General features: G+C 45.8%; 1 protein-coding gene across 2 annotated transcripts in view; it reads right to left on the bottom strand.

The window, feature by feature from the left end:
* The window catches only part of LOC120062519 (proton-coupled amino acid transporter 1-like), an 83,061-nt gene that overhangs the window by 48,349 nt on the left and 9,670 nt on the right, over positions 1 to 25,042 (bottom strand). For both annotated transcript variants that reach the window (XM_039012556.1, XM_039012557.1), the window contains exons 2-5: positions 14,658 to 14,750; positions 13,801 to 13,927; positions 13,437 to 13,527; positions 11,553 to 11,641 (exon numbers count right to left, since the gene is read on the bottom strand). In XM_039012556.1, coding sequence (XP_038868484.1) covers positions 11,553 to 11,641; positions 13,437 to 13,527; positions 13,801 to 13,927; positions 14,658 to 14,688 — 338 coding nt within the window. In that variant the 5' untranslated portion in view covers positions 14,689 to 14,750. The remainder of the gene's footprint in view (positions 1 to 11,552; positions 11,642 to 13,436; positions 13,528 to 13,800; positions 13,928 to 14,657; positions 14,751 to 25,042) is intronic.

The raw sequence follows: 25,042 nt of genomic DNA, 5'->3' as shown, positions 1-25,042 counted from the left end.
TTCAACCTAGAACAGAGGGAACGTCACTCAGAAAGGGCTTGTTCAACCTAGAACAGAGGGAACGTCACTCAGAAGGGGCTTGTTCAACCTAGAACAGAGGGAACGTCACTCAGAAAGGGCTTGTTCAACCTAGAACAGAGGGAACGTCAATCAGAAAGGGCTTGTTCAACCTAGAACAGAGGGAACGTCACTCAGAAAGGGCTTGTTCAACCTAGAACAGAGGGAACGTCACTCAGAAGAGGCTTGTTCAACCTAGAACAAAGGGAACGTCACTCAGAAGAGGCTTGTTCAACCTAGAACAGAGGGAACGTCACTCAGAAGAGGCTTGTTCAACCTAGAACAGAGGGAACGTCACTCAGAAGAGGCTTGTTCAACCTAGAACAGAGGGAACGTCACTCAGAAGAGGCTTGTTCAACCTAGAACAGAGGGAACGTCACTCAGAAAGGGCTTGTTCAACCTAGAACAGAGGGAACGTCACTCAGAAGAGGCTTGTTCAACCTAGAACAGAGGGAACGTCACTCAGAAGAGGCTTGTTCAACCTAGAACAGAGGGAACGTCACTCAGAAAGGGCTTGTTCAACCTAGAACAGGAGGAACGTCACTCAGAAGAGGCTTGTTCAACCTAGAACAGAGGGAACGTCACTCAGAAAGGGCTTGTTCAACCTAGAACAGAGGGAACGTCACTCAGAAGAGGCTTGTTCAACCTAGAACAGAGGGAACGTCACTCAGAAGAGGCTTGTTCAACCTAGAACAGAGGGAACGTCACTCAGAAAGGGCTTGTTCAACCTAGAACAGGAGGAACGTCACTCAGAAGAGGCTTGTTCAACCTAGAACAGAGGGAACGTCACTCAGAAAGGGCTTGTTCAACCTAGAACAGAGGGAACGTCACTCAGAAAGGGCTTGTTCAACCTAGAACAGAGGGAACGTCACTCAGAAGAGGCTTGTTCAACCTAGAACAGAGGGAACGTCACTCAGAAGAGGCTTGTTCAACCTAGAACAGAGGGAACGTCACTCAGAAAGGGCTTGTTCAACCTAGAACAGAGGGAACGTCACTCAGAAGAGGCTTGTTCAACCTAGAACAGAGGGAACGTCACTCAGAAAGGGCTTGTTCAACCTAGAACAGAGGGAACGTCACTCAGAAGAGGCTTGTTCAACCTAGAACAGAGGGAACGTCACTCAGAAGAGGCTTGTTCAACCTAGAACAGAGGGAACGTCACTCAGAAGAGGCTTGTTCAACCTAGAACAGAGGGAACGTCACTCAGAAGAGGCTTGTTCAACCTAGAACAGAGGGAACGTCACTCAGAAGAGGCTTGTTCAACCTAGAACAGAGGGAACGTCACTCAGAAAGGGCTTGTTCAACCTAGAACAGAGGGAACGTCACTCAGAAGAGGCTTGTTCAACCTAGAACAGAGGGAACGTCACTCAGAAAGGGCTTGTTCAACCTAGAACAGAGGGAACGTCACTCAGAAAGCGCTTGTTCAACCTAGAACAGAAGGAACGTCACTCAGAAGAGGCTTGTTCAACCTAGAACAGAGGGAACGTCACTCAGAAGAGGCTTGTTCAACCTAGAACAGAAGGAACGTCACTCAGAAGAGGCTTTTTCAACCTAGAACAGAGGGAACGTCACTCAGAAAGGGCTTGTTCAACCTAGAACAGAGGGAACGTCACTCAGAAGAGGCTTGTTCAACCTAGAACAGAGGGAACGTCACTCAGAAGAGGCTTGTTCAACCTAGAACAGAGGGAACGTCACTCAGAAGAGGCTTGTTCAACCTAGAACAGAGGGAACGTCACTCAGAAAGGGCTTGTTCAACCTAGAACAGAGGGAACGTCACTCAGAAGAGGCTTGTTCAACCTAGAACAGAGGGAACGTCACTCAGAAGAGGCTTGTTCAACCTAGAACAGAGGGAACGTCACTCAGAAGAGGCTTGTTCAACCTAGAACAGAGGGAACGTCACTCAGAAGAGGCTTGTTCAACCTAGAACAGAGGGAACGTCACTCAGAAGAGGCTTGTTCAACCTAGAACAGAGGGAACGTCACTCAGAAAGGGCTTGTTCAACCTAGAACAGAGGGAACGTCACTCAGAAGAGGCTTGTTCAACCTAGAACAGAGGGAACGTCACTCAGAAGAGGCTTGTTCAACCTAGAACAGAGGGAACGTCACTCAGAAAGGGCTTGTTCAACCTAGAACAGAGGGAACGTCACTCAGAAAGGGCTTGTTCAACCTAGAACAGGAGGAACGTCACTCAGAAGAGGCTTGTTCAACCTAGAACAGAGGGAACGTCACTCAGAAAGGGCTTGTTCAACCTAGAACAGAGGGAACGTCACTCAGAAAGGGCTTGTTCAACCTAGAACAGAGGGAACGTCACTCAGAAGAGGCTTGTTCAACCTAGAACAGAGGGAACGTCACTCAGAAGAGGCTTGTTCAACCTAGAACAGAGGGAACGTCACTCAGAAGAGGCTTGTTCAACCTAGAACAGAGGGAACGTCACTCAGAAAGGGCTTGTTCAACCTAGAACAGAGGGAACGTCACTCAGAAGGGGCTTGTTCAACCTAGAACAGAGGGAACGTCACTCAGAAAGGGCTTGTTCAACCTAGAACAGAGGGAACGTCAATCAGAAAGGGCTTGTTCAACCTAGAACAGAGGGAACGTCACTCAGAAAGGGCTTGTTCAACCTAGAACAGAGGGAACGTCACTCAGAAGAGGCTTGTTCAACCTAGAACAAAGGGAACGTCACTCAGAAGAGGCTTGTTCAACCTAGAACAGAGGCTTTGTTCCCTAGAACAGAGGACGTCACTCAGAAGAGGCTTGTTCAACCTAGAACAGAGGGAACGTCACTCAGAAGAGGCTTGTTCAACCTAGAACAGAGGGAACGTCACTCAGAAGAGGCTTGTTCAACCTAGAACAGAGGGAACGTCACTCAGAAGAGGCTTGTTCAACCTAGAACAGAGGGAACGTCACTCAGAAGAGGCTTGTTCAACCTAGAACAGAGGGAACGTCACTCAGAAGAGGCTTGTTCAACCTAGAACAGAGGGAACGTCACTCAGAAAGGGCTTGTTCAACCTAGAACAGGAGGAACGTCACTCAGAAGAGGCTTGTTCAACCTAGAACAGAGGGAACGTCACTCAGAAGAGGCTTGTTCAACCTAGAACAGAGGGAACGTCACTCAGAAAGGGCTTGTTCAACCTAGAACAGAGGGAACGTCACTCAGAAGAGGCTTGTTCAACCTAGAACAGAGGGAACGTCACTCAGAAGAGGCTTGTTCAACCTAGAACAGAGGGAACGTCACTCAGAAAGGGCTTGTTCAACCTAGAACAGAGGGAACGTCACTCAGAAGAGGCTTGTTCAACCTAGAACAGAGGGAACGTCACTCAGAAAGGGCTTGTTCAACCTAGAACAGAGGGAACGTCACTCAGAAAGGGCTTGTTCAACCTAGAACAGAGGGAACGTCACTCAGAAAGGGCTTGTTCAACCTAGAACAGAGGGAACGTCACTCAGAAAGGGCTTGTTCAACCTAGAACAGAGGGAACGTCACTCAGAAGAGGCTTGTTCAACCTAGAACAGAGGGAACGTCACTCAGAAGAGGCTTGTTCAACCTAGAACAGAGGGAACGTCACTCAGAAGAGGCTTGTTCAACCTAGAACAGAGGGAACGTCACGCAGAAGAGGCTTGTTCAACCTAGAACAGAGGGAACGTCACTCAGAAGAGGCTTGTTCAACCTAGAACAGAGGGAACGTCACTCAGAAGAGGCTTGTTCAACCTAGAACAGAGGGAGCGTCACTCAGAAAGGGCTTGTTCAACCTAGAACAGAGGGAACGTCACTCAGAAGAGGCTTGTTCAACCTAGAACAGAAGGAACATCACTCAGAAGAGGCTTGTTCAACCTAGAACAGAGGGAACGTCACTCAGAAGAGGCTTGTTCAACCTAGAACAGAGGGAACGTCACTCAGAAGAGGCTTGTTCAACCTAGAACAGAGGGAACGTCACTCAGAAGAGGCTTGTTCAACCTAGAACAGAGGGAACGTCACTCAGAAGAGGCTTGTTCAACCTAGAACAGAGGGAACGTCACTCAGAAAGGGCTTGTTCAACCTAGAACAGAGGGAACGTCACTCAGAAGAGGCTTGTTCAACCTAGAACAGAGGGAACGTCACTCAGAAAGGGCTTGTTCAACCTAGAACAGAGGGAACGTCACTCAGAAAGGGCTTGTTCAACCTAGAACAGAAGGAACGTCACTCAGAAGAGGCTTGTTCAACCTAGAACAGAGGGAACGTCACTCAGAAAGGGCTTGTTCAACCTAGAACAGAGGGAACGTCACTCAGAAGAGGCTTGTTCAACCTAGAACAGAGGGAACGTCACTCAGAAGAGGCTTGTTCAACCTAGAACAGAGGGAACGTCACTCAGAAGAGGCTTGTTCAACCTAGAACAGAGGGAACGTCACTCAGAAGAGGCTTGTTCAACCTAGAACAGAGGGAACGTCACTCAGAAAGGGCTTGTTCAACCTAGAACAGAGGGACCGTCACTCAGAAGAGGCTTGTTCAACCTAGAACAGAGGGAACGTCACTCAGAAAGGGCTTGTTCAACCTAGAACAGAAGGAACGTCACTCAGAAGAGGCTTGTTCAACCTAGAACAGAGGGAACGTCACTCAGAAAGGGCTTGTTCAACCTAGAACAGAGGGAACGTCACTCAGAAGAGGCTTGTTCAACCTAGAACAGAGGGAACGTCACTCAGAAGAGGCTTGTTCAACCTAGAACAGAGGGAACGTCACTCAGAAGAGGCTTGTTCAACCTAGAACAGAGGGAACGTCACTCAGAAAGGGCTTTTTCAACCTAGAACAGAGGGAACGTCACTCAGAAGAGGCTTGTTCAACCTAGAACAGAGGGAACGTCACTCAGAAGAGGCTTGTTCAACCTAGAACAGAGGGAACGTCACTCAGAAGAGGCTTGTTCAACCTAGAACAGAGGGAACGTCACTCAGAAGAGGCTTGTTCAACCTAGAACAGAGGGAACGTCACGCAGAAGAGGCTTGTTCAACCTAGAACAGAGGGAACGTCACTCAGAAGAGGCTTGTTCAACCTAGAACAGAGGGAACGTCACTCAGAAGAGGCTTGTTCAACCTAGAACAGAGGGAGCGTCACTCAGAAAGGGCTTGTTCAACCTAGAACAGAGGGAACGTCACTCAGAAGAGGCTTGTTCAACCTAGAACAGAGGGAACGTCACTCAGAAAGGGCTTTTTCAACCTAGAACAGAGGGAACGTCACTCAGAAGAGGCTTGTTCAACCTAGAACAGAGGGAACGTCACTCAGAAGAGGCTTGTTCAACCTAGAACAGAGGGAACGTCACTCAGAAGAGGCTTGTTCAACCTAGAACAGAGGGAACGTCACTCAGAAGAGGCTTGTTCAACCTAGAACAGAGGGAACGTCACTCAGAAGAGGCTTGTTCAACCTAGAACAGAGGGAACGTCACTCAGAAGAGGCTTGTTCAACCTAGAACAGAGGGAACGTCACTCAGAAGAGGCTTGTTCAACCTAGAACAGAGGGAACGTCACGCAGAAGAGGCTTGTTCAACCTAGAACAGAGGGAACGTCACTCAGAAGAGGCTTGTTCAACCTAGAACAGAGGGAACGTCACTCAGAAGAGGCTTGTTCAACCTAGAACAGAGGGAGCGTCACTCAGAAAGGGCTTGTTCAACCTAGAACAGAGGGAACGTCACTCAGAAGAGGCTTGTTCAACCTAGAACAGAAGGAACGTCACTCAGAAGAGGCTTGTTCAACCTAGAACAGAGGGAACGTCACTCAGAAGAGGCTTGTTCAACCTAGAACAGAGGGAACGTCACTCAGAAGAGGCTTGTTCAACCTAGAACAGAGGGAACGTCACTCAGAAGAGGCTTGTTCAACCTAGAACAGAGGGAACGTCACTCAGAAGAGGCTTGTTCAACCTAGAACAGAGGGAACGTCACTCAGAAAGGGCTTGTTCAACCTAGAACAGAGGGAACGTCACTCAGAAGAGGCTTGTTCAACCTAGAACAGAGGGAACGTCACTCAGAAAGGGCTTGTTCAACCTAGAACAGAGGGAACGTCACTCAGAAAGGGCTTGTTCAACCTAGAACAGAAGGAGCGTCACTCAGAAGAGGCTTGTTCAACCTAGAACAGAGGGAACGTCACTCAGAAAGGGCTTGTTCAACCTAGAACAGAAGGAACGTCACTCAGAAGAGGCTTTTTCAACCTAGAACAGAGGGAACGTCACTCAGAAAGGGCTTGTTCAACCTAGAACAGAGGGAACGTCACTCAGAAGAGGCTTGTTCAACCTAGAACAGAGGGAACGTCACTCAGAAGAGGCTTGTTCAACCTAGAACAGAGGGAACGTCACTCAGAAGAGGCTTGTTCAACCTAGAACAGAGGGAACGTCCCTCAGAAAGGGCTTGTTCAACCTAGAACAGAGGGAACGTCACTCAGAAGAGGCTTGTTCAACCTAGAACAGAGGGAACGTCACTCAGAAGAGGCTTGTTCAACCTAGAACAGAGGGAACGTCACTCAGAAGAGGCTTGTTCAACCTAGAACAGAGGGAACGTCACTCAGAAAGGGCTTGTTCAACTTAGAACAGAGGGACCGTCACTCAGAAGAGGCTTGTTCAACCTAGAACAGAGGGAACGTCACTCAGAAAGGGCTTGTTCAACCTAGAACAGAGGGAACGTCACTCAGAAGAGGCTTGTTCAACCTAGAACAGAGGGAACGTCACTCAGAAGAGGCTTGTTCAACCTAGAACAGAGGGAACGTCACTCAGAAGAGGCTTGTTCAACCTAGAACAGAGGGAACGTCACTCAGAAGAGGCTTGTTCAACCTAGAACAGAGGGAACGTCACGCAGAAGAGGCTTGTTCAACCTAGAACAGAGGGAACGTCACTCAGAAGAGGCTTGTTCAACCTAGAACAGAGGGAACGTCACTCAGAAGAGGCTTGTTCAACCTAGAACAGAGGGAGCGTCACTCAGAAAGGGCTTGTTCAACCTAGAACAGAGGGAACGTCACTCAGAAGAGGCTTGTTCAACCTAGAACAGAAGGAACGTCACTCAGAAGAGGCTTGTTCAACCTAGAACAGAGGGAACGTCACTCAGAAGAGGCTTGTTCAACCTAGAACAGAGGGAACGTCACTCAGAAGAGGCTTGTTCAACCTAGAACAGAGGGAACGTCACTCAGAAGAGGCTTGTTCAACCTAGAACAGAGGGAACGTCACTCAGAAAGGGCTTGTTCAACCTAGAACAGAGGGAACGTCACTCAGAAGAGGCTTGTTCAACCTAGAACAGAGGGAACGTCACTCAGAAAGGGCTTGTTCAACCTAGAACAGAGGGAACGTCACTCAGAAAGGGCTTGTTCAACCTAGAACAGAAGGAGCGTCACTCAGAAGAGGCTTGTTCAACCTAGAACAGAGGGAACGTCACTCAGAAAGGGCTTGTTCAACCTAGAACAGAAGGAACGTCACTCAGAAGAGGCTTTTTCAACCTAGAACAGAGGGAACGTCACTCAGAAAGGGCTTGTTCAACCTAGAACAGAGGGAACGTCACTCAGAAGAGGCTTGTTCAACCTAGAACAGAGGGAACGTCACTCAGAAGAGGCTTGTTCAACCTAGAACAGAGGGAACGTCACTCAGAAGAGGCTTGTTCAACCTAGAACAGAGGGAACGTCCCTCAGAAAGGGCTTGTTCAACCTAGAACAGAGGGAACGTCACTCAGAAGAGGCTTGTTCAACCTAGAACAGAGGGAACGTCACTCAGAAGAGGCTTGTTCAACCTAGAACAGAGGGAACGTCACTCAGAAGAGGCTTGTTCAACCTAGAACAGAGGGAACGTCACTCAGAAAGGGCTTGTTCAACTTAGAACAGAGGGACCGTCACTCAGAAGAGGCTTGTTCAACCTAGAACAGAGGGAACGTCACTCAGAAAGGGCTTGTTCAACTTAGAACAGAGGGACCGTCACTCAGAAGAGGCTTGTTCAACCTAGAACAGAGGGAACGTCACTCAGAAAGGGCTTGTTCAACCTAGAACAGAGGGAACGTCACTCAGAAGAGGCTTGTTCAACCTAGAACAGAGGGAACGTCACTCAGAAGAGGCTTGTTCAACCTAGAACAGAGGGAACGTCACTCAGAAGAGGCTTGTTCAACCTAGAACAGAGGGAACGTCACTCAGAAGAGGCTTGTTCAACCTAGAACAGAGGGACCGTCACTCAGAAGAGGCTTGTTCAACCTAGAACAGAGGGAACGTCACTCAGAAAGGGCTTGTTCAACCTAGAACAGAGGGAACGTCACTCAGAAGAGGCTTGTTCAACCTAGAACAGAGGGAACGTCACTCAGAAGAGGCTTGTTCAACCTAGAACAGAGGGAACGTCACTCAGAAGAGGCTTGTTCAACCTAGAACAGAGGGAACGTCACTCAGAAGAGGCTTGTTCAACCTAGAACAGAGGGAACGTCACGCAGAAGAGGCTTGTTCAACCTAGAACAGAGGGAACATCACTCAGAAGAGGCTTGTTCAACCTAGAACAGAGGGAACGTCACTCAGAAGAGGCTTGTTCAACCTAGAACAGAGGGAGCGTCACTCAGAAAGGGCTTGTTCAACCTAGAACAGAGGGAACGTCACTCAGAAGAGGCTTGTTCAACCTAGAACAGAAGGAACATCACTCAGAAGAGGCTTGTTCAACCTAGAACAGAGGGAACGTCACTCAGAAGAGGCTTGTTCAACCTAGAACAGAGGGAACGTCACTCAGAAGAGGCTTGTTCAACCTAGAACAGAGGGAACGTCACTCAGAAGAGGCTTGTTCAACCTAGAACAGAGGGAACGTCACTCAGAAAGGGCTTGTTCAACCTAGAACAGAGGGAACGTCACTCAGAAGAGGCTTGTTCAACCTAGAACAGAGGGAACGTCACTCAGAAAGGGCTTGTTCAACCTAGAACAGAGGGAACGTCACTCAGAAAGGGCTTGTTCAACCTAGAACAGAAGGAACGTCACTCAGAAGAGGCTTGTTCAACCTAGAACAGAGGGAACGTCACTCAGAAAGGGCTTGTTCAACCTAGAACAGAAGGAACGTCACTCAGAAGAGGCTTGTTCAACCTAGAACAGAGGGAACGTCACTCAGAAAGGGCTTGTTCAACCTAGAACAGAGGGAACGTCACTCAGAAGAGGCTTGTTCAACCTAGAACAGAGGGAACGTCACTCAGAAGAGGCTTGTTCAACCTAGAACAGAGGGAACGTCACTCAGAAGAGGCTTGTTCAACCTAGAACAGAGGGAACGTCACTCAGAAGAGGCTTGTTCAACCTAGAACAGAGGGAACGTCACTCAGAAGAGGCTTGTTCAACCTAGAACAGAGGGAACGTCACTCAGAAGAGACTTGTTCAACCTAGAACAGAGGGACCGTCACTCAGAAGAGGCTTGTTCAACCTAGAACAGAGGGAACGTCACTCAGAAAGGGCTTGTTCAACCTAGAACAGAGGGAACGTCACTCAGAAGAGGCTTGTTCAACCTAGAACAGAGGGAACGTCACTCAGAAGAGGCTTGTTCAACCTAGAACAGAGGGAACGTCACTCAGAAGAGGCTTGTTCAACCTAGAACAGAGGGAACGTCACTCAGAAGAGGCTTGTTCAACCTAGAACAGAGGGAACGTCACTCAGAAGAGGCTTGTTCAACCTAGAACAGAGGGAACGTCACTCAGAAGAGGCTTGTTCAACCTAGAACAGAGGGACCGTCACTCAGAAAGGGCTTGTTCAACCTAGAACAGAGGGACCGTCACTCAGAAGAGGCTTGTTCAACCTAGAACAGAGGGAACGTCACTCAGAAAGGGCTTGTTCAACCTAGAACAGAGGGAACGTCACTCAGAAGAGGCTTGTTCAACCTAGAACAGAGGGAACGTCACTCAGAAGAGGCTTGTTCAACCTAGAACAGAGGGAACGTCACTCAGAAGAGGCTTGTTCAACCTAGAACAGAGGGAACGTCACTCAGAAGAGACTTGTTCAACCTAGAACAGAGGGACCGTCACTCAGAAGAGGCTTGTTCAACCTAGAACAGAGGGAACGTCACTCAGAAAGGGCTTGTTCAACCTAGAACAGAGGGAACGTCACTCAGAAGAGGCTTGTTCAACCTAGAACAGAGGGAACGTCACTCAGAAGAGGCTTGTTCAACCTAGAACAGAGGGAACGTCACTCAGAAGAGGCTTGTTCAACCTAGAACAGAGGGAACGTCACTCAGGGCCCTGATTCAGATCTGGGATCAGGTCTCCTCTGTCCATGTAACCTTATTCATTTTGGTCTGAATGGAAAAACTGAATATGGGCCCAGATTTCAACGACCACACAACTTGAAACAACCATCAATAAAATGACCATACACGGTGACCATACCCCGTGTACACGAAATGTGACCGTGTTACTTCAACTGGGGCCTGGTACCTGGTCACTAGTGTGAGGAACCTGACAGACAGGTTAGTGATATGACATTATTCACCTGTTTGATTGTGTAATAGAGAAGAGGGTTGTGAACAATGGATGTAGAGTATCCAACGCAAACTGAAATCTAGGGTGCATTCACATCGTGCTCATTTAGTTTCAGTTTGCTAGCATTACAACATAAACACGGTTTTCACTTCTCCTACAAAAGGAGACTAACCGCACTAGTTCAACAACATAACTTACAGTCTGAACACACCCATAAGGGTGTTACTAGAACATAGTGGACTGACGACTGGCTTGGTTTGTTTCATTAAAACATCCTGCTTTATCCAATGCTAGGCTTGATGGCATCGCTGCATCGTGGTGACATTGACTTAGATTAGCCTATGAACTGAACACATTTCAACAGTCCAGTTGCCAGGACAACGTGAGAGATGTCCTCATAGACGTCAAACTCAAAAAAGGAAGTGCATAATGTGAAAGTGCTGTACTTCTCTTCTTGATTCTTGATTCAAACCAAACTGAACAAAAATAAACAAATGCAACGTGCTACAATTTCAAAGATTTTACTGAGTTACAGTTCATAAAGGGAAATCAGTCCATTGAAATAAATTCATTAAGCCCCTGTAGAATCAGCTTCTTGATATGCCACACCTGTCAGGTGGATGGATTATCTAGGCAAAGGAGAAATGCTCACTAACAGGGATGTCAACAAATTTTTACACATAATTTTAGAGAAAGCTTTTTGTGCATATGGAACATTTCTGGGATCTTTTATTTCAGCTCATGAAACATGGGACCAACACTTTACATATTGAGTTTATATTTTTGCTCAGTATAGCTGTACAACAGTATCCACACCAATTGGATCTGTTTATGGGGCTCCCGAGTGGCACAGCGGTCTAAGACACTGTGATTGAGGCGTCACTACAGACACCCTGGTTCAAATCCAGACTGTATCACAACCGGCCGTGATTGGGAGTCCGGGTTTGGCTGGGGTAGGCCGTCATCGTAAATAAGAATTTGTTCTTAAGTTCTTAACTGACTTGCCTAGTTAAATAAAATAAATATATATATAATTATGGAACAACTGAGAAGTGCTGCAGACAAAAGGAGTGGGAAAGGCTCCACTTACTTTGCACTGAGGTGGTGGGAACATTTTGCAAGCAGATTCATACAGTGGACTGCTATTATCCCCATGGCAAACAGACTCAGAGGTCCTAACTGGACAGGAAGAGAGAAGACAGTGTCATTAGGTATAGTCACTAAGGTTGCAAAATTCAGGGAACTTTCAATAAATTCCCTGGTTTTCCACAAATCCCGGATGGAGGTTTCTAGAATCAGGAGAGAATAAGCAGAGAATCCGGAATCCTCCAACCAGGATTTATGGAACCCTAATAGTCCCATTGTGTCATTCCCTCACACCGCACTGGCAGAATACAAGCATTAGCCATGGACATCTACTAAGGAGCTCTAGAATAGATCAAAGTAAGATTGTTGAAATAATGATAAAGGTTTTGAACAAATACAAGAGGACAATTAAATAAAATGGTGGTAGAACGATGTTCCCTTTCTAACCCTAACCCTTACCACAAGGCCTGTGTTCCTGACAGCCAGAGGTAGGCCTAGCAGCCCTGTACCGATGTTTCCCCTTCTAACCCTAACCCTTACCACAAGGCCTGCGTTCCTGACAGCCAGAGGTAGGCCTAGCAGCCCTGTACCGATGTTCCCCCTTCTAACCCTAACCCTTACCACAAGGCCTGCATTCCTGACAGCCAGAGGTAGGCCTAGCAGCCCTGTACCGATGTTTCCCTTCTAACCCTTACCACAAGGCCTGCATTCCTGACAGCCAGAGGTAGGCCTATCAGCCCTGTACCGATGTTCCCCCTTCTAACCCTAACCCTTACCACAAGGCCTGCGTTCCTGACAGCCAGAGGTAGGCCTAGCAGCCCTGTACCGATGTTTCCCATCTAACCCTAACCCTTACCACAAGGCCTGCGTTCCTGACAGCCAGAGGTAGGCCTAGCAGCCCTGTACCGATGTTTCCCATCTAACCCTAACCCTTACCACAAGGCCTGCGTTCCTGACAGCCAGAGGTAGGCCTAGCAGCCCTGTACCGATGTTCCCCTTCTAACCCTAACCCTTACCACAAGGCCTGCATTCCTGACAGCCAGAGGTAGGCCTAACAGCCCTGTACCGATGTTTCCCTTCTAACCCTAACCCTTACCACAAGGCCTGCATTCCTGACAGCCAGAGGTAGGCCTATCAGCCCTGTACCGATGTTCCCCCTTCTAACCCTAACCCTTACCACAAGGCCTGCGTTCCTGACAGCCAGAGGTAGGCCTATCAGCCCTGTACCGATGTTCCCCTTCTAACCCTAACCCTTACCACAAGGCCTGCGTTCCTGACAGCCAGAGGTAGGCCTATCAGCCCTGTACCGATGTTCCCCTTCTAACCCTAACCCTTACCACAAGGCCTGCGTTCCTGACAGCCAGAGGTAGGCCTATCAGCCCTGTACCGATGTTTCCCTTCTAACCCTAACCACAAGGCCTGCGTTCCTGACAGCCAGAGGTAGGCCTAGCAGCCCTGTACCGATGTTCCCCTTCTAACCCTAACCCTTACCACAAGGCCTGCGTTCCTGACAGCCAGAGGTAGGCCTAGCAGCCCTGTACCGATGTTCCCCCTTCTAACCCTAACCCTTACCACAAGGCCTGCGTTCCTGACAGCCAGAGGTAGGCCTAGCAGCCCTGTACCGATGTTCCCCTTCTAACCCTAACCCTTACCACAAGGCCTGCGTTCCTGACAGCCAGAGGTAGGCCTAGCAGCCCTGTACCGATGTTCCCCCTTCTAACCCTAACCCTTACCACAAGGCCTGCGTTCCTGACAGCCAGAGGTAGGCCTAGCAGCCCTGTACCGATGTTCCCCTTCTAACCCTAACCACAAGGCCTGCGTTCCTGACAGCCAGAGGTAGGCCTAGCAGCCCTGTACCGATGTTCCCCCTTCTAACCCTAACCCTTACCACAAGGCCTGCGTTCCTGACAGCCAGAGGTAGGCCTAGCAGCCCTGTACCGATGTTCCCCTTCAGGAGGTGGATCAGGGTCTGTAAAAAACTACAACATAACAAATCAAACATGATCAGCGTCAAATCACATCACTTAACGCAATAATGTCATCAAACAATTATGAACACAGTGTCTCATACGCTCTCATATAATCAGCTCTTTGTATGGGGCCTCAGGTCTCAGGATGGAAACTGTGCTGCTAGGGATTGACTTGGACTTTGTTTCAATTCAACAATACAAGTTACGCTCTTTGATTTTGTATTGACCAAGAGCTGGAATGAAAAAAAGAGATATATATGCATGTAACATAACCGTACTTACGAAGTCCCTGTTCGGCCTCCAATTCTCTCGTACCGAGAATCAGGTCTGGGGGGCAGAGGTGGAGAAGGACAGAGAACATCCTCCTCGGAGGTGCTCGCTGATATCCTGGAGAGAACTGGACCTGGGCCTGCAATACGGGGACACACAGTTGTTCCTACAGTTAGATTGGTACAACGGCAACTTCAATAATACTTTATATTCAATCACAAACATTCCCCAGTCAGAAGAATGCCTTAATTCTGCTGCTGAGATGACAGATTCTGCTACATTACTTCATACTGTAGATAGTAGGGTTGTACTACACAGAATCCCCACAGAAGGACCAGAGTTCTAGCCATAATCAGTCTGCTAGGCTGGGCCCTGGTTTGTTGACACAAACAAAGCAGTGTTAGCTAATGATCATCCACAAACAAGACACTTTAGGCTACTTCTCATCCAAAAGAAAAACACTGAATGGAAAGTAATGAAATACATTATATCAGAAGAAAATAGCCTCTGTATGTGGAAAAATGTGTTATCTAATCAAATCACTCGTTACATCAGTTTCCTGGATATGTTCACTAGGCAAATGTCAGGAATAGACATGATCTTCTTCTACATGTCAGAGAATCTTGTTTGTCCTACATAATATATTGCAAATCAGCACGTTCCACAACGTTGAGCCCTGCTGAATGCAGCCCAGGGCCTGTAATCATGAAGCTACTCAGAGTAGGAGTACTATTTCTAGCATAAAATAATATATCAGCCTCCTGCTCATTCGGAGACACCGGTAGTAGATGAGCAGTCCTACTCTGAGACACTATGAATGCAGGCCTCTGTTCTGACTAAACAGAGCCATGGGGTTTCAAATTCAATACCGTCTTGACGATGGTCAGGGTCAGAGGTCATGGTTGGTCCGCTGGCGCTGGGTGGATCCTCCTGTTGCCTCTCGGATTCCTCCTCCAGAGACACTGTGGACAATGTAATGGTAGTTCATTCCATGCTAAACTCACCAAAAAAAAGAAACGTCCTCTCACTGTCAACTGCGTTTATTTTCAGCAAACTTAACATGTGTAAATATATTTGTATGAACATAACAAGATTCAACAACTGAGTCATAAACTGAACAAGTTCCACAGACATGTGACTAACAGAAATGGAATAATGTGTCCCTGAACAAGGGGGGGGGTCAAAATCAAAAGTAACAGTCAGTATCTGGTGTGGCCACCAGCTGCATTAAGTACTACAGTGCATCTCCTCCTGGACTGCACCAGATTTGCATGGACTGCACCAGATTTGGCAGTTATTGCTGTGAGATGTTACTCCACACTTCCACCAAGGCACCTGCAAGTTCCCGGACATTTCTGGGGGGAATGGCCCTTGCCCTCATCCTCCGATCCAACAGGTCCCAGGCGTGCCCAATGGGATTGGTACAGACATTGCAATTAATTGCACTGGCCACATCTGCAGTCCTCATGCCTCCTTGCAGCATGCCCAAGGCACGTTCACGCAGATGAGCAGGGACCCTGGGCATCTTTATTTTGGTGTTTTTTAGAGTCAGTAGGAAGGTAGTGTCCTAAGTTTTCATAACTGTGACCTTAATTGCCTACCGTCTGTAAGTTGTTAGTGTCTTAAGGACCGTTCCACAGGTGCATGTTCATTAATTGTTTATGGTTCATTGAACAAGCATGGGAAATATTGTTTAAACCCTTTACAATGAAGATCTGTGAAGTTATTTTGATTTTTACAAATTATCTTTGATAGACAGGGTCCTGAAAAAGGGACGTTTCCGTTTTTGCTGAGTTTATAAATGGTCTACCAGATACCAGACCTCAAGCACCAGCAGTGTTCTTAACTGGAGAAACTTAGAACTGCTGGAGTCGAGGCTAGTTCTATGCTATTACTGTACAGTCAGATTCTGACTGCGACTGCCGAACAACCTTGAAATTACAATTGCTGTACTGAAAAGGCAACGAGACAGGCTACATTCTTTCTGTTCTCCTGTACTGAAAAGGCAACGAGACAGGCTACATTCTTTCTGTTCTCCTGTTCTGAAAAGGCAACGAGACAGGCTACATTCTTTCTGTTCTCCTGTACTGAAAAGGCAACGAGACAGGCTACATTCTTTCTGTTCTCCTGTTCTGAAAAGGCAACGAGACAGGCTACATTCTTTCTGTTCTCCTGTACTGAAAAGGCAACGAGACAGGCTACATTCTTTCTGTTCTTCTGTTCTGAAAAGGCAACGAGACAGGCTACATTCTTTCTGTTCTGCTGTACTGAAAAGGCAACGAGGCAGGCTACATTCTTTCTGTTCTCCTGTACTGAAAAGGCAACGAGACAGGCTACATTCTTTCTGTTCTTCTGTTCTGAAAAGGCAATGAGACAGGCTACATTCTTTCTGTTCTCCTGTACTGAAAAGGCAACGAGACAGGCTACATTCTTTCTGTTCTTCTGTTCTGAAAAGGCAACGAGACAGGCTACATTCTTTCTGTTCTCCTGTACTGAAAAGGCAACGAGACAGGCTACATTCTTTCTGTTCTTCCGTTCTGAAAAGGCAACGAGACAGGCTACATTCTTTCTGTTCTGAAAAGGCAACGAGACAGGCTACATTCTTTCTGTTCTTCTGTTCTGAAAAGGCAACGAGACAGGCTACATTCTTTCTGTTCTCCTGTACTGAAAAGGCAACGAGGCAGGCTACATTCTTTCTGTTCTCCTGTACTGAAAAGGCAACGAGACAGGCTACATTCTTTCTGTTCTCCTGTTCTGAAAAGGCAACGAGACAGGCTACATTCTTTCTGTTCTGCTGTACTGAAAAGGCAACGAGACAGGCTACATTCTTTCTGTTCTTCTGTACTGAAAAGGCAACAAGACAGGCTACATTCTTTCTGTTCTCCTGTACTGAAAAGGCAACGAGACAGGCTACATTCTTTCTGTTCTTCTGTACTGAAAAGGCAACGAGACAGGCTACATTCTTTCTGTTCTGCTGTACTGAAAAGGCAACGAGACAGGCTACATTCTTTCTGTTCTCCTGTTCTGAAAAGGCAACGAGACAGGCTACATTCTTTCTGTTCTTCTGTACTGAAAAGGCAACGAGACAGGCTACATTCTTTCTGTTCTCCTGTTCTGAAAAGGCAACGAGACAGGCTACATTCTGTTCTACTGGGAGTGTGACTTTTAATATTTTGTTGTCTCTCTCGTGCGACAACATCCCAGGGCTTGGTTTAACTTCAACTTCTTTGTCAACACATGTAGGCCTATGTACACACACACACGTACCAATCCGTCAGATCCTCCCTCAGGGGAGTGATGGACAGTAAGTTATTAGCAGCACAACGTGCTACCATGTGTGCTGAAGAACAACTTAGACAATTAGCAAGTAGTCAAGTCAGTTTTATTGGCTATTAGGCCTAATCAATAGATTATTTTTACACTATCAAGTACAGTTCTTTTTTTCTTGTCGCTGGATCGAAGAAAAATGATCTTGCATTGAAGATGCATAGCTAGAAGATGATACCATTCTGGGAAATAGCTAGGACATGATACCATTCTGGGAAATAGCTAGTAGATTCTATTCATAGCCTAACCTGTTGCCGTCATGAAGCAATTCAATTTGCTGAATGTTGTCACTATTTATTTACATTGTTGCAGGTTATGTTAAAAACGCAAATAAGCTGATTTCTTCTGACACGGAAAATGCCAAAGTCATGCATAGTTCTACGGACGATGCAATAGAAACACAGCACTGGAGCTCTTATACAGACAGTGAGTCCAGACCTCACAGACTCTCTCTTATACAGACAGTGAGTCCAGACCTTATAGACTCTCTCTTATACAGACAGTGAGTCCAGACTTTACAGATTCTACAAGTGTTTGGAACTCTATTACAGGGATGAGCACCATTCTTCCACAATAAATTCCATCAAATGTTGTCAGGTTGAGGTTTATTGTCATGAGTCTTGCCCTGGAGATAGAACTGACAATTTCCGCTTGATAGGCCAGCTGCAAAGTCAAACTTGTCTGTTGTAAAAACTGATGAGCAGTGTGGTTAACGTTAGGGTTAAGGTTAGGTTAACAATATGATTTTATGACAACTCTGCATTGCTGCCTCCAGGGCAAGTCTCATGAGCAGTGTGGTTAACGTTAGGGTTAAGGTTAGGTGAAAAAAATCTAATTTTATGACAACTCTGCATTGCTGCTTCCAGGGCAAGACTCATGACAAGAATTATAAACAGGTTCAGCCCCTGGTTCGACTGTGACCTTGCAGAGTTACTCCACCTCAAGAATTGCATTTGGCAGGCGAAAGGCTCGGCACACGCATACTCAGGCTGACTGGCTCTCGTTCAGGCAAATGAGAAATAAGTGCACTCAGGCTATCCAGAAGGCCAAAGTTAGTTACTTTAAGGAACAGTTCTCTCTCTGTGGGTCTAACCCCAAGAAGTTCTGGAAAACGATTAAGGAAGAAAGGGTCTAAACCATCTGACCCAGATGTTTTTTGGGGGTCAAGTCTCAGGAGCTCCTTTAGCATCTCGGAATCAGTGACCTGCAGGGAGAAAATGTGTAGTGGGGCATTGGAAAAAGACAGAGAAGCATCGGGGATAGTCACATTAGAAGGGGTGGGAGATGAGGAAATGTTGGACGGGCAAGGAGGCATGGCTGAGTCAAATAGGAATCCTGACTTAATGAAGTGGTGATTTAAAGAGCTCAGCCATATGCTTCTTGTCAGTAACAACCACATCATCAACTTTAAGGGACATGGGCAGCTGTGAGGAGGAGGGTTTATTCTCCAGGTCTTTAACTTTTTAATAACAGGGGGCAGTATTCGGAAATTCGGATGAATGACATGCCCAAAGTAAACTGCCTGTTACTCAGGCCCAGAAGCTAGGATATGCATATAATAATTGGTAGATTTGGATAGAAGACATTCTAAAGTTTCCAAAACTGTTAAAAAAATGTCTGTGAGTATAACAGAACTGATATGGCAGGCGAAAACCCGAGGACAATCCATCCAGATTTTTTTTTTTTTCAGCTCACCTCTGATAACAATGGCTGGGAATGGGAATATAAAAGGAAGTCCTCCCAGATTGCAGTTCCTAGGGCTTCCACTAGATGTCAACAGTCTTTAGAAAGAGTTTCTGGCTTGTTTTTTGAAAAATTAACTAGAATTTGTAGTTTTTCTAAGTGGCTCCCATTTTAGCTGTAGTGTTTGTAGCGAGTTCCGGTGAGTGTGCGTACTTCGTTATTTATCTCCGGTAATGGTCTCCGGTATTCTCCGTCTTAAATTGTATTGTTTATTTACATAATAGGGTACCTGAGGATTGATTAGGAACATTGTTTGACTTGTTTAGAAGTTTATTGGTAACTTACGGGATTCATTTTGTATGCATTTTGAACGAGGGACACCGTTGGATTACTGAGTCAAGCGCGCCATTGAAACTTACTTTTTTGGGATATAAAGAAGGACTTTATCGAACAAAAGGACCATTTGTTATGTAGCTGGGACCCTTGTGATTGCAACCAGATGAAGATCTTCAAAGGTAAGTGATTTATTTTATCGCTATTTCTGACTTTCGTGACGCATCTGCTTGGTTGGAAAATGTATGTTACATGCTTTTGTACGCGGGGTGCTGTCCTCAGATAATCGCATGGTGTGCTTTCGCCATAAAGCCTTTTTGAAATCTGACAACGCGGCTGGATTAACAAGAAGTTAAGCTTTTAAATGATGTATGACACTTGTATTGTCATGAATGTTTAATATTACGATTTCTGTCATTTGAATTTGGCGCTCTGCAATTTCACCGGATGTTGGCCAGGTGGGACGGTAGCGTCCCAATGATCCATTAGAAGTTAACTTCTCTAGGATAGGGGGCAGCATTTTCACATTTGGATGAAAAGCATACCCAAATTCAACTGCCAGCTACTCATCCCCAGAAGATAAGATATGCATATTATTAGTAGATTTGGATAGAAAACACTCTGAAGTTTCTAAAACTGTTTGAATCATGTCTGTGAGTATAAGATAACTTATTTAGTAGGCGAAACCCCGAGGACAAACCATTCAGATTTTTTTTTTGAGGTCACTCTCTTTTCAATGGGTTTCATTGAGAATCCAGATTTCTAATTGACCTTCTTGCAGTTCCTACCTCTTCCACTGGATGTCAACAGTCTTTAGAAATTGGTTGAGGTTTTTTCATTTGTGTAATGAAGAAGTACGGCCATCTTGAACGAGGGTCACTTGAGGTGTACTGTTAGATAGAGGCGCGTGACCAGAAAGCTAGCTACAGTTTGTTTTAATCCTGTATTGAACACATATCATCCCGTCTTCAATTGTATCTATTATTTACGTAAAAAAATACCTAAAGTTGTATTACAAAAGTAGTTTGAAATGTTTTGGCAAAGTTTACAGGTAACTTTTGAGATATTTTGTAGTCACGTTGCACAAGTTGGAACCGGTGTTTTTCTGGATCAAACGTGCCAAATAAATGTTGGATTTATATCGACGGAATTAATCGAACAAAAGGACCATTTGTGATGTTTATGGGACATATTGGAGTGCCAACAACAGAAGCTCGTAAGGCATGAATTATATTTTTATTTCTGCGTTATGTGTCGCGCCTGCAGGGTTGAAATATGCTTCTCTCTCTTTGTTTACTCTGTTGCTATCCTCAGATAATAGCATCGTTTGCTTTCGCCAAAAAGCCTATTTGAATTCTGACATGTTGGCTGGTTTCACAACAAGTGTAGCTTTAATTTGGTATCTTTCATGTGTGATTTGATGAAAGTTAGATTTTTATAGGAATTTATTTGAATTTGGCGCTCTGCATGTTCTCTGGCTTTTGGCCAAGTGAGACAGTAGCGTCCCGCCTAAACTCAGATTTTTGGATATAAATATGAACTTTACCGAACAAAACATACATGTATTGTGTAACATGAAGTCCTATGAGTGTCATCTGATGAAGATCATCAAATGTTCGTGATTAATTCTATCTCTATTTCTGCTTTTTGTTACTCCTCTCTTTGGCTGGAAAAATGGCTGTGTTTTTCTGTGACTTGGCTCTGACCTAACATAATCGTTTGGTGTGCTTTCGTCATAAAGCCTATTTGAATTCTGACATGTTGGCTGGATTCACAACAAGTGTAGCTTTAATTTGGTTTCTTTCATGTGTGATTTAATGAAAGTTTGATTTTTATAGTTTTATTTATTTATATTTGAATTTGGCGCTCTGCATTTTTACTGGCTTTTGGCCAAGTGGGACGTTAGCGTCCCACATATCCCAGAGAAGTTAAGGTTGCGGCCCCAATCATCGCCAAGCCTATCGCCAACCTTTTTAACCAGTCTTTCCTTTCTGGGAAGGTTCCCATTGCTTGGAAGGCAGCCACGGTTCATCCTTTATTTAAAGGGGAGATCAAGCTGATCCTAACTGTTATAGGCCAATTTCTATTTTGCCCTGTTTAATCAGAAGTTTTGGAAAAACTTGTCAATAATCAACTGACTGGCTTTCTTGATGTCTATAGTATTCTCTCTGGTACGAAATCTGGTTTCCGCTCAGGTTATGAATGTGTCACTGCAACCTTAAAGGTCCTCAATGATGTTACCATTGCCCTTGATTTGAAGCAATATTGTGCTGCTATTTTTATTGACTTGGAATGGTCTACCGTATCAAAAGCTTTGGCCATTCTTGTGGGCCGGCTAAGGAGTATTGGTGTCTCTGAGGAGTCTTTGGGCTGGTTTGCTAACTACCTCTCTCAAAGAGTGCAGGGTATAAAGTCAGAAAATCTGCTGTCTCAGCCACTGCCCGTCACCAAGGGAATACCCCAAGGCTGGATCCTAGGCCCCACTCTCTTCTCAATTTACATCAACAACATAGCTCAGGCAGTAGGATGCGCTCTCATCTATGTATATGCAGACGATACAGTCTTCTACTCAGCTGGCCCCTCCCCAGATTGTGTTAAATGCTCTACAACAAAGCTTTCTTAGTGTCCATCAAGCTTTTCTCTAACCTTAACCTTGTTCTGAACACCTCCAAAACAAAGGTCATGTGGTTTGGTAAGAAGAATGCCCCTCTCCCCACAGGTGTTATTAATGCCTTTGAGGGTTTAAAGATTGAGGTTGTCACCTCATACAAGTACTTGGGAGTGTGGCTAGACGGTACACTGTCATTCTCTCAGCATATATCAAAGCTGCAGGCTAAGGTTAAATCTAGACTTGGTTTCCTTTATCGTAATCGCTCCTCTTTCACCCCAGCTGCCAAACTAACCCTGATTCAGATGAAAATCCTACCCATGCTAGATTATGGAGACATAATTTATAGATTGGCAGGTAAGGGTGTTCGAGCGGCTAGATGTTCTACTATTCGGCCATCAGATTAGCCACCAATGCTCCTTATAGGACACATCACTGCACTCTACACTGGTCATCTCTGTATACCCGTGGCAAGACCCACTGGTTGATGCTTATTTATAAAACCCTCTTAGGCCTCACTCCCCCCTATCTGAGATATCTACTGCAGCCCTCATCCTCCACATACAACACCCATTCTGCCAGTCACATTCTGTTAAAGGTCTCCAAAGCACACACATCACTGGGTCCCACCTCTTTTCAGTTCGCTGCAGCTAGCTACTGGAATGACCTGCAATAAACACTCAAACTGGACAGTTTTATCTCAATCTCTTCATTCAAAGACTCAATCATGGACACTCTTACTGACAGTTGTGGCTGCTGTGTGTGATGTATTGTTGTCTCTACCTTCTTGTCCTTTGTGCTCTTGTCTGTGCCCAATAATGTTTGTACCATGTTTTGTGCTGCTACCATGTTGTGTTGCTACCATGCTGTGTTATGTGTTACTGCCTTGCTATGTTGTTGTCTTAGGTCTCTCTTTATGTAATGTTGTGTGGTCTCTCTTGTTGTGATGTGCGTTTTGTCCGATATTTATATTATTATTTTTTTTTAAATCCCAGGCCCCTGTCCCCGCAGGAGGCCTTTTGCCTTTTGGTAGGCTGTCATTGTCAATAAGAATTTGTTCTTAACTGACTTGCCTAGTTAAATAAAGGTTAAATAAAATAAACAGGAAATGCCAACCTGCGTTTTGTTAACGGTGTTGGAAAACTTAGGTGTCAGGTGCAGCTCTAGAATCTCCCATAAGTGTTCAAATTTGGTTGAGATTAGACCCACTAATAATTACATTTTAGCAAAATAGTGATCTATGAAAAAAAAAATATATATATATATAATAAATTCAGAACCATTCATGCGTAATGCACATTCACTAATAAATTACTAACTTATTGGAGCAGGCTTTAGAAAATGAACACAGGTCTCATAAACCTCCCGGGTGGCGCAGTGGTCTAGGGCTAGTGCTAGCTGCGCCACCAGAGTCTCTGGGTTCGCGCCCAGGCTGGGCTGGGTTCGCGCCCAGGCTCTGTCGCAGCCGGCCGCAACCGGGAGGTCCGTGGGGCGACGCACAATTGGCATAGCGTCGTCCGGGTTAGGGAGGGTTTGGCCGGTAGGGATATCCTTGTCTCAGTATGTAAAAATGTAATAAAATGTATGCACTCTACTGTAAGTCGCTCTGGATAAGAGCGTCTGCTAAATGACTAAAAATGTAAAAATGTAAATGTAAATAAACAATCTCTCAAGCACAAGCCCACATTCTAGTGAGTAGCCAGCTAATCCTTATATTTCCAGTTTAGCCAACTTTTATCTATTTGCTCGCTAACAAGGTAGAACAGTTGAATTGTTATGAACACACCCTTCTGTCAGTCTCCAACTGTTTGAACAGCACGCTAGCTTGTCCAGCATGCACTTTGTTCAGATGTTGAAATCAAGTGGCCTACCTTATTTCTCAAAATGAGAATGAGTTGCCAAATCCTTATATAAATTGTTATTTTTTCTGCTTATTGCACATTTATCAAACAACAGACTATACAGCTAGTATAACAGTGTTTTGCTCAAATGATGCAACAAACTGCGCATTCATTTTCCAGAATCAATATTCATTGATACTCCTGTTTTAGTAGTGTCTGCTAGGCCGCATTTGAGGAGTTGAGACATAAAAGGTATCATTAGAAAAGTTAACTTCTCCTCTACTAAATAACGTCTCCATGTATTTCGGTGTCCATATGACCCATTCGGTTGGGCCAAAACTCAAATAGTGAGTTGACACCGCTTGTCAGAGAGGAAGTGATCTCTCATCTTTGAAGCTAAGCATACTGGGATTAAACCCCTCCCTCTGCAACTGGATTCTGGACTTCTTGACGGGCCACCCTCAGGTGGTGAGGGTTCACAACAACACATTCGCCAAGTTGACCCACATGGGGGCTCCTCAGGGGTGAGTGATTTGTCCTCTCCTGTACTCCCTGTTCTCCCACAACTGTGTGGCCACACACACACACACACACACACACACACCTCAAAATCCATCATTAAGTTTGCAGACGACATGACAGTGATAGGCGTGATCACTGACGACGAGACAGCCTACAAAGAGGGGGTCAGTGACCAAGCAATGTGATGCCAGGACTACAACCTCTCCCTCAATGTCAGCAAGACAAAGGAGCCATCGTGGACTACAGGAAATGGAGGGCCGACCATGCCCCCATTCATGTCGACAGGGCTGCAGTGGAGCAGATTGAGAGCTTCAAGTTCATCAGTGTCCACATCACTAAGGAATTATCATGGTCTACACACACCAACACAGTCGTGAAGAGGGCACGACATCCACCTCTTCCCCCTCAAGAGGCTGAAAAGATTCTGCATGATTCCCTCAGATCCTCAAAAAGTTCTACAGCTGCACCATTGAGAGCATCTTGACTGGTTGCATTACCGCTTGGTATGGCAACTGCTTGGCCTCCGACCGCAAGGCACTGCAGAGGGTAGTGCGTACAGCCCAGTACATTCTGCCATCCAGGACCTCTATACAAGGTGGTGCAGAGGGTAGTGCGTACAGCCCAGTACATCCTGCCATCCAGGACCTCTATACAAGGCGGTGTCAGAAGGCCCTAAAAATTGTCAAAGACTCCAGCCACCTAAGTCATAGACTGTTCTCTCTGCTACCGCACGGCAAGCAGTACCGATGCACCAAGTCTGGAGCCAACACTGAACAGCTTCAACCCCCTAGCCATAAGTCTGCTAAAATAGTTAGCTATATGCGTTGACCCTTTTTAAACTATAAGGCGGCTTTCAGCTCCACGCCGTTGATCTACGTGCGTGCGTGCACGTGGGTGGTCTTTTTTTGGGGTAGAGGACACTTTTCGTTGCATTACACCC

Source organism: Salvelinus namaycush, chromosome 17 (assembly GCF_016432855.1).
Source record: "Salvelinus namaycush isolate Seneca chromosome 17, SaNama_1.0, whole genome shotgun sequence".
Taxonomy (NCBI): domain Eukaryota; kingdom Metazoa; phylum Chordata; class Actinopteri; order Salmoniformes; family Salmonidae; genus Salvelinus; species Salvelinus namaycush.
The sequence above is the reverse complement of the archived record's forward strand: the minus strand, read 5'-3'. Positions and strand labels throughout refer to the sequence as shown.